Here is a 15,722-nt window from a genome sequence, read left to right as displayed (position 1 = left end):
TTAGCAGACTTCGAATCCAATTGGGCCCCTGCTAACCCCGCAGGGCCCGAAGACCCACCCGAGGGTTCAGCCGGCTTGAAAACAAGACGCATAGCCTCATAAAACTGGTTAATTTGAGCGGGAATCGCTTCGGTTCCCGGAGTCTGCCATAGCAACGCCTCATCATACCTCTTACCTGACTGCTCCGAGGACCTCGAATGTAAAGAAGATGACTTGGGGCTCCTGAAGCGGTGCCGGGACCTCCTTCTAGAGCGGGATTGCGACCTCCTCGGAGTCGCACTGACCAAAGACGTCTGCCGGGCCGCTCTTAAGGCCTGTGGAGCCATGGCCCGACAGTCGGAGCATGACTTCGCATTGTGGTCCTTTTCGAGGCACCAGAGACAAACTTGGTGTGGCTTCAACGAAACGACAAAAAAAGGATAGCTCTATTAGGTCCTGCACTTAACTGCCACAGAAGGAAAAGAACTGATGTACACGCGCCAGGGTGGTGCCTACATGGAAGACCGTGTCATTACAGACGGCTCCAACGACGCTGACGCCACGCGGAGCCAAATGACGCACGCAGATCCGAACGACGCCACCCAACAGTGCGCGCAGGGTAATGCGTAGCAGAAAAATTCCAGATTTGAAGCGGCCGCCAGTGAATTCTAAGGAATCTGCAGCTAGAAGTCTCTATCAGATAACAAGTGATTAAATAGACAATCACTATAATTATGGAGTGAAACTATCATAAGATTGATAACATTCCTGTAACAATTTCTAAACTAAATAGTCACTACAATAATCAGTGAATGTGTTTTTTATTGATCTTGCATATCAGACTTATTCATTATACATTTACAGAATAAAAGCACATGCCAGAAAGGTGCATATAATGCAATGGCAATTCATCACTTGTTACATGTTTAATAACAGGTCTTCAAACTGAAATGAAAAAGGGGTCTCTGCACTGGAAGACATGATCCTTATAATAGTTTCACAGGTGTTGGACGAGAAACAGCTGCTGGAATTGTGAAGGAAGAAGGCCATAAATAAGCTGGAGAGGTCACAGGTTTGCTGGTGAGTTGTGGGACTGTGGTTTCCGACTTGAGTGTTTCAACATGGATCTTCCTAATGACAAGTGAAGATGTTACACCAATGGTGTCTATCCCTCCTTGATGTCTAGTGGGAGTACCTAAGTTGGAAGTGTGAAGGTCAGTGGTGCCTTTTCTCATTTCTGGACCTCGACTCCATGGTCACTCAAAGAATGCTTTGGTCGAGCCGGGATGCTTTGCCCAGTGGGTACCCCTAGATAACTGGTACAAAACTCATTCCTGGAATGCAAAGCTGAAAGGCACGCCACACAGACCTGATGAGGGTCAGTGGTGGATTTCGTCCTGCCACAAGGAGGACACTAGACAAAGAAGGCATCCAGACTGAAAAACGTGATTTACAAAGCTGACAAAAAGCCTGAATTGCTTTGAGGCAAGAGGAAATGTTTAATGAAGCAGAAAATCGAAAATGTCAGCAGTAAAATAAGCTGAAAACATCCCCTTTTCCACAATTCACTCTCACAAGATGGAGAAAAGAACTGGCTCACAGGCAACTGCCAGAATAAGGCATTATAGGATTGGAATCTTTAGATTTCTTAAAGTCACAGGTAGCTTTTTAACTCTTCTAATTCTAAGCCCATCAGGCCTTATTTTTTTCCAGTCACTCAGGCTAAGAAGCAGTTTAGGTCAAGGTGCTGCAATGTAGGGTTGTACGATGGATTAGTTACAGGAATAGTGATAATTCCAGGAAAACAAAACAGATTGCCCATTGATAGGCTTCATAAGGTGCTCTCTAGCTTTGATTAATCTGAATCTTGCACCTGATTTGCAATGAAGAATATGGGCAAATTTTCCAGGGATAATTATGCTAAAGTTTATGACTATCAATGAAGACCATACGAAGGAGAACTGATTGACTGCACAAGTTATTGCATTACCATGGCCATCCTAAATCAACATTAACATCATGTAATTTCGAACATAAAACAGACCTGCACTGTATGTCTTCTTGCAAGGCTATCATCATAGACAAGTGTTGGTCAATTTCTGGCTGACTTGCTGCTTCACTCTCTCCTTTTAAAGGATCATGCATTAACTTCATTTCACTCTCCCAGGGCAAGATATATGTATGGCCATAGTAAAATCCTAACGGAATCTTGGCTCTGGCATTTGTGCTTCCATATCGACCAATCACAGTGATCTGAAAAAGTACAAGAAAAAATGGGAAAAATGTAATTTAAAATACTGTGAATGACTGGCTAATATGAAAACAAATGTGAAAAAAGGCTTTTCAAATTTTGATCCACAAACCCATCTAATAATGAAAAAACAGACCCAGATTTACTTAAGAATGAAGAATATATTGATAAAAAAATATTCCACCTAGTGTTTTTTTAATATCAGAGACAAATATTAGCAGGCAACACAACACTACTGATTTTTCACTAAATGCTAAAGTAGTGAGCAGTCAGTCTTCCTTTCACCATTCAAAACAGGTTGCTACTTTAAGAGGCATGTTGATACATTTGTTCTCTTGCAGAACAACTTCTTTAAAAAAAAATGTGCGCAAATTAAAACTCTAGAAAAAAACTGCAGCTTGAAAATAAAGGGATGCTTGATATTTTTAATACGGTGCAGTGGAAGTCATTAATGAGGCAACAAATTAAGTACAACATAGGCTAAAAATATGTCCTTTCTAACACCGCCCTCCTTATCCCAGAAACATTCCTGAAATCTGGAGCAAACCAGGCAGTTGTCTGCATAGCAACGTGTCCTGAACATTTCTCAATTACATGCCTCTAGCCCCTGAAGGCTCTGCTATCACAAGTGTAGTATTATACAGCTCTTGCAGGAGAAGTTAAATGGGCAATCTTTGATAGATACAAACTGTTAGGCATATTGCATGATCAAAGGCAAACACTAAAGTCATGTTTTCAGAACCTGTTGCAAAAGTAGCTCCTCCCAGATGGCCTGTCTATAGTAAAACAATTATCGGCAAATCCAAAGGGCTACCAGCCCACCTCCAGCACTCGCCATCCAACTCTATAATAATTTGTGCGTACACAGCCAGTTACATACATACATTAGAAAAAAGTTTTTGTTTAAGGTCTAACAGACACTGTGGTGACTGCATTCGAGAAAGGTCTCTGTATCCCCAGAGATTTCCTACGCTGCTGAGGCGACTGCATCTTGCTTTTTAGGTATTCCCTTTCAAAAGCATTATTATCCCTGGACAGGGTACCATGATTTCTTATTAAGGCACTAAGGGCCACATGTACAAAGTATTTTTCTAGACGCAAACGGGACGATTCGCAGAATTGGCTTGTCTGCGACTAGAAAAATGTTTTTTTGAGATGTACAAAGCCCAAACTGAGATTCGGCAACCTGTTACCGAATCGAAATTTGGGTTTTGCGATTCGGTATTAGGAAGGGGTGTGTTCAGGGCATCCCTTCCTAATACCAAACCTAAATGGTATGGATGACTGTTTTGCGACCATGAATACGGTCGCAAAACAATCGCAGTTAGCACCAATTTCAAACTGGTGCTAACCCTTTCGTGAACAGGTCCCCAAGGGACCCTTCCCCTTTCTGAATGAATGCAAAAACGTTTTTTTAAGAGCAGACAGTTGTCCTACGGACCACTGCCTACTGTAAAAAAAAAAAAAAAAAAAAAGTTTCATTTTTTCTTTTGAAAAGAGCAGACTGTTTTCCTTTAAGGAAAACGGGCTGCGTTTAAGAAAAAAAGATTGCTTTATTTAAAAGCAATCACAGACATGGTGGTCTGCTGACACCAGCAGGCCAGCATCCCTGTGATTTTTGCGGTTCCCAGTGGGTGGCAAATTGCGACCTACCTCATTAATATTAATGAGGTAAGATTATTTGCGACCCACTGGGAATCATAAAAGAAACTCAATGGAGTTTCTTACATTTGGAACTGCGATTTACTAATTGCAATTCGCATGGAGCCACAATTAGGAAATCGCAATTCCAAATGTTAATACGTGTGGCCCTAATTCCTCTCACTGTCATGGACAACACTCCTACCCCTGCCATGCAACTCTCCCAATTTTCTCTCTACTACCCTACCACTTTTCTTCACAGACACTCCTTTGCCTCACTGAACCCAGTTACATGCCTAAGACCAGCTACTCGCAAATACACTATTGTACAAAATGCTAGCATTTTTTGTGATTGGTGAACATACAAGATAGTTATAACACACTAGACAATGGCCAGTCTAAGACTGTTTGGAATCTTTTAGACAAGAAGCCCTGAGACTGTAAAAGATACTCCAAAGCAGTGTAGTTGGCTGACCGACAGCACAATCCCACTATTTATGCAATCCATTATCAGGGACAAGAGAATATCAAACTTTCTTGTAGCCTCTCAGCATACCATCCCTGGAAAAGTTACTCACTTCAGTATCATTTTTTCTAGTGGCTATTTAATTTTCCTGCAGATTCCTCACTTAATGAATATCTCTAAGGGACTACAATGGATCCAGATACATTTTGACTAAGCTATAGCACTCCGTTGCCATGCAAACCCTGTCAGGGCTCACAGTTTTGAAAGGTAATTAATTCTTTGGTAAAGTGCTGAGCTCATGAGCACCTCATAAAGCTGTACCCACTGGGAGGCAGGAAGGAGCTGTGGTGATCAACGAAGAAAATCATGCAATAAGGCTACAGCAAAGCATTAATTATTCTGAGTGTGAGAAACCAGATTGTGATATTTGACAAAAGCATGTAAGAAAACCAAGTAGCTGCCGAGCAAATGTCAGCCGCCTGGATACCCTTGGTGAGAGCCAAAATAGACACTGACCCTGCAGAGTGAATGAATACCAAATGAAGGTTCCTTCTTAGCCAAGGAATAGCAAAGAGTGATATAATCCATTTCGAGAGTGATATAATACATGTTGAGAGTGATATAATCCATTTGGGCACTGCTCTGTCTTTGCAAAACCTACTGAAAATGTCCAATGAAAGAAGTAAGAAATAACTCACCTAGAGTCCAACCTATCCAGTCACCACGCTTCATTTTAATGATGAGATGAGGGGAAAAGACAGATTAAAGGGTAATAAACTAGCTCACATGCAAGGCTCAGACCACTTTAAACAGGAAGGATAGGAAAGGGCATGTAACCAGTTTCCCTGGGTACAAGATAATGAATGGTGGCTGAAGCAAAAGGGGTCTGTATTTTCCAGACCTTTTGGACTCAAGTAATTACCAAGAGGAAGACCGGTTTTATTGGTAAGAGACATAATAAATAACCTTCAAGAGTTCAAATACAAATTTAATAAGAAAAATTGAGTTCTAACTTTAGGACCCACTGCAGAACAACAACGGACATGGGAGGAAACACACCAAAAAAAAAAACTTCAAAAGTACCAGACATTAGAGGTGAAATGAACAAACAATGGTCAGGAAAACCCTGAAGTTCAGAAATACCAGCTGAATTGTATTTGACACAAGAAACTGCTAAGCACCTGAGGGCAAAGTAAAGATCAGAACATCAAAAAGAAGAGCCACAAAAAAGTTTACGTCTGCAGACTGGCACAAAGGCAAACAAACTCAGCATCCCGCTTAGGCAGACTTGGTTCAAAGTTTTACTGCAAGTAAGAAGATATTTGCTACCTCAGGTGGTAAGCTGAAGATCTGTAACTGACAACTCAATTAACAGGCATGCAGAAGAATCATTCAAGTACTGGGGTGCGGGTCCAACACCATCCTACTACAAAAGCAGATATATTGAAGGCGACCCCCATGAATTTGTTACAAAAGTACAGAGGGAAAAATAGAGGGCTTTTCCTCTTTAAAGCCACTGCCATGAGGTGAATGCAGGAAAGTCCAGACTTGAAAAGTATAATTTACGATCATAATCCTCTAGTCTGGCAATAGGCAACTGAAGGCATCCATTTTCACACAGAGCACCTGCCAGGTGAGCTGCCACTAAAAGAAAATATCCTGTATCAGAGTTCACAGACACTAGCGCTAGGTCTCAGAGCACAGGGTCAATAAATCCAGCCCCACCCTTGCAGAAGAAATAATGGATATAAAATAGACTCTTACTACATCACTTGCGATGAGGCAAGAAACTACTTGAGCAGGAGAACAGCTCATCTCTAGCACACTGCAGATTTCTTGCTGACAGGAACCACAGTTTAGCAATGTCTCTCTCCCAGGTGAGCACAACAGAGGCGTTCATAACATAGGCCTGCGGCTGTGGAGGACTTAAGGGACCACCTACTGAGTGGAAGAAGGGGCACAATCACTAATTGAGGTATGGAAGAACAAAGAAGAAAAACTCTACGCGAGTGGAGAGACTGCCTGATGAAGAAGCCACTATCTATTCGTAGGCAGCCACCAACGGTTCTAGGAAAGATTTGTTAAAATGCAAGTGAACAAAAGATGGCTCTACATTTTCGTAGGATGTTGATATTGCTTCTGCAGACAGGAAAGGCAACTCAAATGACTTGCTGCTTTACGCACAACAGTTGTGAATGACCAAACTTCCTCAGAAGGGGGCATAGAAAAATAAAGGATAGCTCCTTGCAGGGATATATATCGAGGCCACTAGTACTCTGAAGATCTAGGAAATTCTCAGCATCTTTTTTTAGAAAGAGGGAGTGGGCTCTAAGCATCTGAATCACCTTCCTCCATGTGCCTAACATCCAGGTTCAAGCTTGCCACCTGGCACTTTGTCGGTTTACGTGCTGACCACAATACTGCTCTCACGTGAACAACTGGCACAGGTAAGACCATTTTCTAAGTAACTCTCCTCAGAAACTGCTAAAGTCCTTTTCGACTGGCCTAATGACTTATTGTTATCTCTTCAGCCACTAATACAAATGATTACTTTCAAACTTGACTTGAAATTAAATATGCCCCACGTTGATTCACTTACTTTGGTAAGTTAACTATTATTGGACTAGCTTGATACCTTCTGAGTACATTAATCTGTAGTAGCACTTTTGCTTCTTTTTATTTATATCTACACTTCCAGCGGCCTCTTTAAATTATTGGCATAAGCCCACATATTGCAGCGATGCGCGAGTATACTTTAAGTAGCTTTTTTTTCTCCCATGGTTGATATTTGAAATAGATCGCCAGCAAATACTTTTAAATTTGTTTTACTCAAATGCCTACTGACCAACACCATTTAAACACTTCACTGTTTGCTTGCAGTGCAGCACACGTGCATCTCACCAGAACTCACTGGCACCTAATTAACAGATAGGCATGCTCGCACCACTAATTAGTTTCTTTTTTCGTTGTAATATGTTTCATTAGTCATTTACGACTTTGGGTCATTATGAAAACCCCACTAACATTTTCAGTCCAGAAGATGGTCTCACATACTCATGACTTGGGGGACTGAAAAGTCGACTATGTTCCAATTCTCATACGTTAACCACAACACTCTGGATTGATGGATATGTACAAATAAACTGTTTTCGGTTAATAAGAGAGTGGACTTTCACGCATTAATCTATGAGACACTGATATGAACTTTGGTTTAATGTACAAGATTAATGTATATTGTTTTTTTCTATTTTCATTGTAACCTATAACTTTCATGGACTCTAACGCAAACAATATATTTAAATGCAAACAATATTTTGGATTTGTTCAAATGATCTTGTGTACGCCCATTTCTCCTTTCTTTTCCCTTGATTAATAACTTATTGGATTAAGTATCTGGTTTGCATTTTGATTACCACTCTTTAATGTTGAGTAACTTCATTAACAAATCATTTCATAAATAATACCCTTGTCAGCAATTTATCCCATGGTTTATAAAATCCCGTTTGGGCACATCTAGAGCATCTGAATCAGAGCCAAAGGGTTCTTCTACACAAGTAAATCTCTAGGTCAAGCACAATGCTGGGCTTCCAAACAAGTGTTCACCTTTTATTTGGCCAGCTGTAGCAATCTTTACAACTTCTAGGTGCGAGTCAGCAGTGGGGAAGATGGTGACGACGTATGGATTGGCAACTTGAATAGCTTTGGCTTTGAAACACTCTCATAGCCAGGTAACTGTATTGATTTCTAAATAGTTTGTGTATTTCTGCTTCTTCTGAGGACCACATACTTCTTACTTTATGTTCTATGTATGCCCATCTGTCTTACATGGGAAGTATTTGGTGTCTGCCATTTCTTGCAATATATCAGCACAGAGTACACTGGCTGGTCAGCCATTTCTGTATGGGACGTATAAGCAAACAAATTGCAAATCAAATATACATAAACAAATTCAACCAGTTCACACTGTCAGACACTGAGATGTCTGATAAAGGAGCATTTCTTCCGGCAATGCTTGTTTTCTCTTCATTGTTGGGTGCCCATTGCCCTTCTGGTGTCCATTTCTAGCTCCAAAAAGTTTTATTTGTTTCCAGTATTAAGGAGGCTTTCTTCCATCAGACCATAATATTCAAATGAAATATAAGAGACACTATGACCTCTATGATCAAGCAGCATTATTCAAAATTGTTCCCCCTTATCAGCCAATCGTTCGGGTACAGATGAATGGCTTGCCATCTCATGTGGGTGGCTATCACTGTCAATGTCAAGGTAAAGACTATTTATACTTACTTTAAACTAGTAATATTCCTCCATTATCACACACCCAAATAAAACTAGTGTATCCGATGTATGGGGATGAGGAAGTAGGCATTTTTAAATATTCATTTGCCAAGTTGCCCATCTGCAAACTTTGCGATTTTCTTAATTTGATCATAAACCACAGGTTCAGTATTGTTCGACTTATTATTTCATATTTCGGTATTAGAAAGTATTCAGAATGCACTTCTGTGTCTTGCTCCTTTACTGGAACCTTTGTCAGCACATAATGTTTTAACAATTTTAGTATTTTGCTTTGAAGAATGTATATGTGCTCTTTCTTGCATTTTTGGTACTTTAACTTGATTGTTGTCACTTTTAGTATGAATGTTATACAGTACTAGTTTATAGCAACCACTTGATGTCACTATGGACTCTCAGATGCTGAAGAAGTCCATTATTCTGCTGCATACTGGAAATGTATTATAAAATAATATTTAAGTAAAATCCATTAGTCTTGAAGTCTGACCTCTGATCTTTCCTCTACCACAAAACCGGGTCTTGCTCTGATGGGATTTACTACAAATTGGGGTGTTGGTTGACTGGGCTGTGAGCCCTGGTCAAGCAACATCCACAGTTTATTGCAGGTAGAACCACAAACAGTCACAAAATTGACCTGTGCTTAACACTGGGTAGCTTGGCACAAAAAAAGCAGTCAGGCTCAACTTAGAGGCAACGTGTAAAGTATTTAAGAAGCACACAAACAGTAATAAAGAGATAACAATACAAAAAAAGCCCACACCAATTCAGACAGAGTAAATTCCAATAAATTATTTGAAAAAAAAACAGCAAAAATTCAAATCAGTAGAAGAGGAGTTATGAATCTTTAAAGTTTTTAGTAAAAATTAGTGTAGCAAGCTGGCTCTGTATATAGTATATCAAAATGAGATATAGTGTGCACTGAGTCCATGGGTTCCCCAAGAGGCTTGACAGAGACAATAATAGATAATCCTAATGCTCTATTTGTGGTAGTGTGGTCGAGCTGTTAGGCTTATCAGAGGGTAGTGTTAAGGATTTGTTTTACAGAAACAAGCAATAGAAGAAACACACAATCTCAATGACAACTCCATGCCATTAGGATTTTATATAGAAAAATAACTTTTTGTTACTTTATTACTAGAACCACAGGCTCAGTTCAGAAATAAATACTGTTTCAGGTAAATACTTAGCATAGACATCAATGTGACTGTTTCACTTTAGTCAAGTAAACTGTTTAAAAAAATAATAATAATAGAGAATATCTATTTTAAAAGCGGACACAGTGCATTTTCAGAACAGTTCCTGGGTGAAGAAAATGAAGTACAGTTTTAGAGTTAAGTACATGACTTACAGTTCCAGTCTCGGGGTTATGGGAAGTCCACCGTTGGGGGTTCAAGTCAATCCCAAACACCCACCACCAGCAACACGGGGCGGGCTGGTGCACAGGTCAAAGTTGAACCATTTTTAACATGGGCTCCTATGGAGATAGGGGGTACTCGGAATTGGGTCTGCCAGCAGCTAAGCACCCGCGGCTCGGAGGGCAGACCAGCGGGGATAGAGGAGCACTGGAGGGGCCCCAAGTAGGCACCAACCCCACACCCTCAGCGCTACTGGGGCGGCCGGGTGCTCTACCTGATAAGAGAGCTCTACCTGATAAGGCTCCAGCTCCATGGACTCAGTTTCCTCAGGGGAAAGGACATCTTCCTGGGAAGAGAGGTCCTGTCTCTTTTGCTGTACAGAGGTACCCCAGTCCTCCTGCCTTTTCTCTTGGAAGGTTGGGCCATTATTCCAGGCTCAAACACTTCTTTTTCACCCTGTGCTCTGCACTGTGCCCTTGTCTTGACACACCAGTTCGGGGATACCCAGCATAGCATAGAGGAGCACTGGAGGGGCCCCAAGTAGGCACCAACCCCACACCCTCAGCGCTACTGGGGCGGCCGGGTGCAAACAGGGCATCGGCTTTCCATTGAAACTCGGAGGGGAGACCAGGGGTCAATCAGGCGCTGCAGGCGAGGTCCGGGGGTGGGGGGTTGTCTTGGGCACACCACCAGTCGGACAGGGAACAGCGCCTGTTGATCATTGCTGCATCGGGTGTCGATTTCTCCAAGGCCTGGAGGGCTGCGGGTGCAGTGGGTCCTTTGACGTCAGTTATCTTCGTCCAGGGCAGTCCTCGGGATTCCCTCTGCAGGCATCATTGTGGAGGGAAGGAGAGGTCAACCCAGGGTGGGCACTTGCTCGCCATCGCCTGGGGTCCTCTCTGGTCGGTTGGGCCACCTGGGTTCAGGCCAGGGGCATCGGCTGCAGAGGGGTTAGGACACGCTTCTGGAGTGAGGTGGGAGTCTTTTAGAAAGGTTTCTTCTTTGGACAGGGCCCCTGGCCAGAGGAATTCTTGATCCTCTGTGAAGCAGGCAGTCCTCTGGAGGTTTTTCAGAGGTCGTAGGACCAGCAGGGTGCGTCACCTTGCCTCTGAAGGTTCTTTGAAGCAGGAGACAGGCTGGTAGAGCTGGGGCAAAGTCAGTTGTTGTCTCCTTTCCTTCTCTGCTGGAGTTTCAGCTAACCAGTCCTTCTTGTGAGGTCATCAGGAATCTTAAGAGCTGGGTTCTGGGTTGCCCCTAACTACTAACCTTAGGGGTTTGTTTAGGGCCTGGGGACAGTAGAAAATGGCTACTGTCCCTGAGGGTAGCTACACCCTCCTTTTGCCCACTCCCCCTGGGGAGGGGGCACATCTCTATCCCTATTGGTCCTAATCCTCCAAAGCAAGATGGAGGATTTATCTAGGAGGGGGTCACTTCAGCCCTGGACACATTAGGGGTGGTCCTGGCTGAGGGGGTGGCTCCTCTTTGTTTTTCTCGTTGTCCTCTGGACTTGCTGCCAAAAGTGGAGGCTCATCTGGTTGGCGGGCATCTCCACTGGCTGGAGTGCCCTGGGGCACTGTAACACCAGGCCTGAGCCTTTGAGGCTCACTGCCAGATGTTATAGTTCCTGCAGGGGTGAGGTGTAAAGCACCTCCACCCAGGACAGGCTTTGTTTCAGACCACAGAGTGCACAAAGGCACTCACCCCATGTGGTCAAACTAGTCTGGGAGTGTCAGGCTTGCATAGACCGGTCAGCCATACACTAGCAGTTGGGCTAACATACAGAGGGCATCTCTAAGATGCCCTGTGTGCATTTTTCAATAAATCCCACACTGGCATCAGTGTGGGTTTATTGTATTAGCCATTATGGTGCTGTGGAGTTTGTAATGACAAACTCCCAGACCATCTACTCACTATGGCTACCCTGCACTTACAATATCTAAGAATTGAATTAGATACTGCAGGGGCATTGTGCTCATGCAGCTATGCCCTCACTTGTGGTATAGTGCACCCTGCCTTAGGGATGTCAGGCCTGCTAGAGGGGTGACATACCTATGCCACAGGCAGTGGTTGGAGAGCATGGCACTCGGAGGGAAGTGCCATGTCGACTTTGTCTTTTCTCCCCACTAGCACACACAAGCTGCAAGGCAGTGTGCATGCACTGAGGGAGGGGTCCCTTAGGGTGGCATAATACATGCTGCTGCCCTTAGGGACCTTCCCTGGCTACAGGGCCCTTGGCACCAGGGGTACCTTTTACAAAGGACTTAACTGTGTGCCAGGGATGTGTCAATTGTGGAAACAAAGGTACAAATTGAGGCAAAGAACACTGGTGCTGGAGCCTGGTTAGCAGGGCCCCAGCACACGTCCAATCAAAACTGACATCAACACTAGCCTAAGAGTAGGGGGTGACTTTGCCAAAAGTGTCATTTTCCTACCTCCCCTCCCCCCAAAACAAAAGAGGATGAGACTAACCTTTCCCAAGAGAGTCTTCATTGTCTAAGTGGAAGAACCTGGAAAGGCCATCTGCATTGGCATGGGCCCCCAGGTCTATGTTCCACTACAGAGTCCATTCCCTGTAGGGATATGGACCACCTCAAAAGTTTAGGGTTCTCTCCTTTCATTTGTATGAGCCCTCTGAGAGGTCTGTAGTCAGTTTGAACTATGAAGTGAGTGCCAAACAAGTATGGCCTCAACCTTTTAAGGGACCAAACCACAGTAAAGGCCTCCCTCTCTTTGGCACTCCAACACTGCTTCTTGGGGAGTAACTTCCTTCTAACAAAAGCAACAGGCTGGTCAAGGCCATCATCATTGGTTTGGGATAGGACTGATCCTATCTCATGTTCAGAGGCATCTGTCTGCACAATGAATTGCTTATAATAATTTGGAGCTTTTAGAACTGGTACTGAGCAGATAGCTTCTTTTAGGGTGTCAAAGGTCCTTTGACATTCTAGGGTCCAGTTTACCTTCTTGGGCATTTTCTTAGAGGTTACTTCTGTGAGGGGGGTCACAATAGACTCATAGCCCTTCACATACCTCCTGTTAATACCCAGTCAAGCCAAGGAATGCCCTGACTTGAGGCTGGGTTTTTGAAGCCTCCCAGTCCAGAATTGTCTGGATCTTGGGTTTTAAAGGTTGCACTTGGCCTCCACGTACAAGGTGTCCCAAGTAAACCACTGTGCCATGCCCTTTCTGGCATTTAGATGTTTTGATAGAGAGCCCTGCTGCTTGCAGGACCTGCAAACCTTCCCCAGGTGGACCAGGTGATCCTGCCAGTTGGAACTGAAGACAGCAATATCATCTAGATATGCTGCACTAAAGGACTCCAAACCTGCAAGGACTTGATTCACCAACCTTTGTAAGGTGGCAGGGGCATTCTTTAAGCCAAAGGGCATAACAGTGAACTGATAATGCTCATGGCTGCACCTAGTTTATCAAGGAGTTCATCTGCTCTGGGTATTGGGTGAGCATCTGACTAAGTGACAGAATAGAGTCCTCTGTAGTCCAGGGGCTGTCAGAGTGCCCTATTAGCCCTAACTCCAGCATCTTGTGGACTTCCACTTTGATGCTCTGTTTGACTTGGTCAGAATATTTTATTCTAGACAGGCAAACTGTCTCCTGTGTCCACATCATGGGTACACAGGTGTGTCTAACGAGGGGTCAAAGAGAAGAGCTCAGCATACTGTTGCAGGACTTGCCTACAGTCAGCCTGCTGTTGGGCAGAGAGGGTGTCTGAGTAGACCACTCAATTTACTGTCCCATCTTTAGGGTCAGTTGAGAGGAGGTCAGGGATAGGTTCACTCTCCGCTTCCTGATACTCATCAGTAACCAGCAGCCTGATTATGTCTGCCCTATCATTATAGAGTTTCAGGACGTTAACATGGATCACCCTCCTGGATGTCCTCCTAGTGCCCGGGTCCACTAAGTAAGTGGCCTGACTCTTTTTCTCAAGAACTGGGTAAGGGCCACTCCATCTGTCCCGGAGAGCCCTGGGAGCCACAGCCTCCAGAACCCAGACTTTCTGTCCTGCTTGGAATGCCACCATTGAAGCCTTTTGGTCATACCACAACTTCTGGAGTTCCTGGCTGGCCTCAAGGTTTTTGGATGCCTCTTCCATGTACTCAGCCATCCTTGAGCGGAGGCCAAGAACACAGTCCACCACATCTTGTTTAGGTTCATGGAGAGGTCTCTCCAAAACCCTCTAACTAGTGCCAGTGGTTCCCTTACAGGATGGTTAAACAGAAGTTCAAATGGGGAAAACCCTACTCCCTTCTGTGACACCTCTCTGTAGGTGAAAAGCAAGCATGGCAGGAAGGCATCCCATCTCCTTTTGAGTTTTTCAGGGAGCCCCGTGATCATGCCCTTTAATGTTTTGTAAAACCTTTCAACAAGACCATTGGTTTGTGGATGATATAGTGTGGTGAACTTATGTCACCCCACACTCATTCCACTTGTGTTTGAGGTAAGCTGACATGAAATTGGTACCTTGGTCAGAAACCACCTCCTTAGGGAAGCCCACCCTGGTACAAATACCTATCAGGGCTTTGGCTACTGCAGGGGCAGTAGTCGACCTAAGGGGAATTGCTTCAGGGTATCTGGTAGCATGATCCACTACTACCAGAATGTATTGGTTCCCTGAGGCTGTGGGAGGTTCAAGTGGACCCACAATGTCCACACCAACCCTTTCAAAAGGGACCCCCACCACTGGAAGTGAAACGAGGGGGGCCTTTGGATGGCCACCTGTTTTACCACTTGCTTGACAGGTGACACAGGAGCTACAAAACTCCCTTACTTTCTGGGACATATTGGGCCAATAGAAATGGTTCACTAATCGGTCCCATGTCTTGGTTGATCCCAAATGCCCAGCTAGGTGGATGTCATGGACCAATGTGAGGATGAACTCTCTAAACTCCTGAGGCACTACCACTCTCCTAGTGGCACCAGGCTTGGGATCTCTTGCCTCAGTGTAAATGAGACCATCCTTCCAATAGACCCTGTGGGAGCCACTGACATCTCCCTTCTCCTGTTCAGCAACTTGCTGTCTCAGGCCTTCAAGAATGGGACAAGTCTTTTGTCTCTGGCACAGCTGCTTCCTTGAGGGTCCCCCATGGGCCCAAGAGCTCTAACTGATAAGGCTCCAGCTCCATGGACTCAGTTCCCTCAGGGGATAGGACATCTTCCTGGGAAGAGAGGTCCTGTCTCTTTTGCTGTACAGAGGTACCCCAGTCCTCCTGCCTTTTCTCTTGGAAGGTTGGGCCATTATTCCAGGCTCAAACACTTCTTTTTCACCCTGTGCTCTGCACTGTGCCCTTGTCTTGACACACCAGTTCGGGGATACCCAGCATAGCTGCATGGGTCTTGAGCTCTACCTCAACCCATGCTGAGGGCTCCAGATCATTCCCTAGCAGACACTCTACTAGGATTGCAAAGGAGACAACCATCTGTTTCAGACCAGTGACCCCTCCCCATTCTAAAGTTACCATTGCCATTGCCATGGGATGGACTTCAGTTTCATTGTCAGCATTTGTGACTGGATAGGTCTGTCCAGCCAGGTACTGTCCTGGGGAAACCAGTTTGTCTGTCACCATGGTTAAACTGGCACCTGTATCCCTCAGGGCTTTTACCCTATTCCCATTTATCAAGAGCTGCTGCCTGTATTTTTGCATGTTAGGCGCCAGGCAGAAAGTGTGGCTAAATCCACCCCACCCTCTGAGACTAAAGTAGCTTCAGTGTGGACCCT

The 15,722-nt window shown here is 44.3% G+C and overlaps 1 protein-coding gene across 4 annotated transcripts in view; it reads right to left on the bottom strand.

Annotated features, from left to right (window-relative positions):
• BIRC6 (baculoviral IAP repeat containing 6) overlaps nucleotides 1–15,722 on the bottom strand; it is a 1,722,273-nt gene that overhangs the window by 1,062,877 nt on the left and 643,674 nt on the right. For all 4 annotated transcript variants that reach the window (XM_069234691.1, XM_069234693.1, XM_069234692.1 and 1 more), the window contains one exon: nucleotides 2,024–2,232. In XM_069234691.1, the coding sequence (XP_069090792.1) occupies nucleotides 2,024–2,232 (209 nt within the window). The remainder of the gene's footprint in view (nucleotides 1–2,023; nucleotides 2,233–15,722) is intronic.

The sequence above is a fragment of the Pleurodeles waltl genome, chromosome 5 (assembly GCF_031143425.1).
Source record: "Pleurodeles waltl isolate 20211129_DDA chromosome 5, aPleWal1.hap1.20221129, whole genome shotgun sequence".
Classification (NCBI taxonomy): Eukaryota; Metazoa; Chordata; class Amphibia; order Caudata; family Salamandridae; genus Pleurodeles; species Pleurodeles waltl.
Note: the sequence above shows the minus strand (reverse complement) of the source record. Positions and strands in the feature narration are given on the sequence as shown.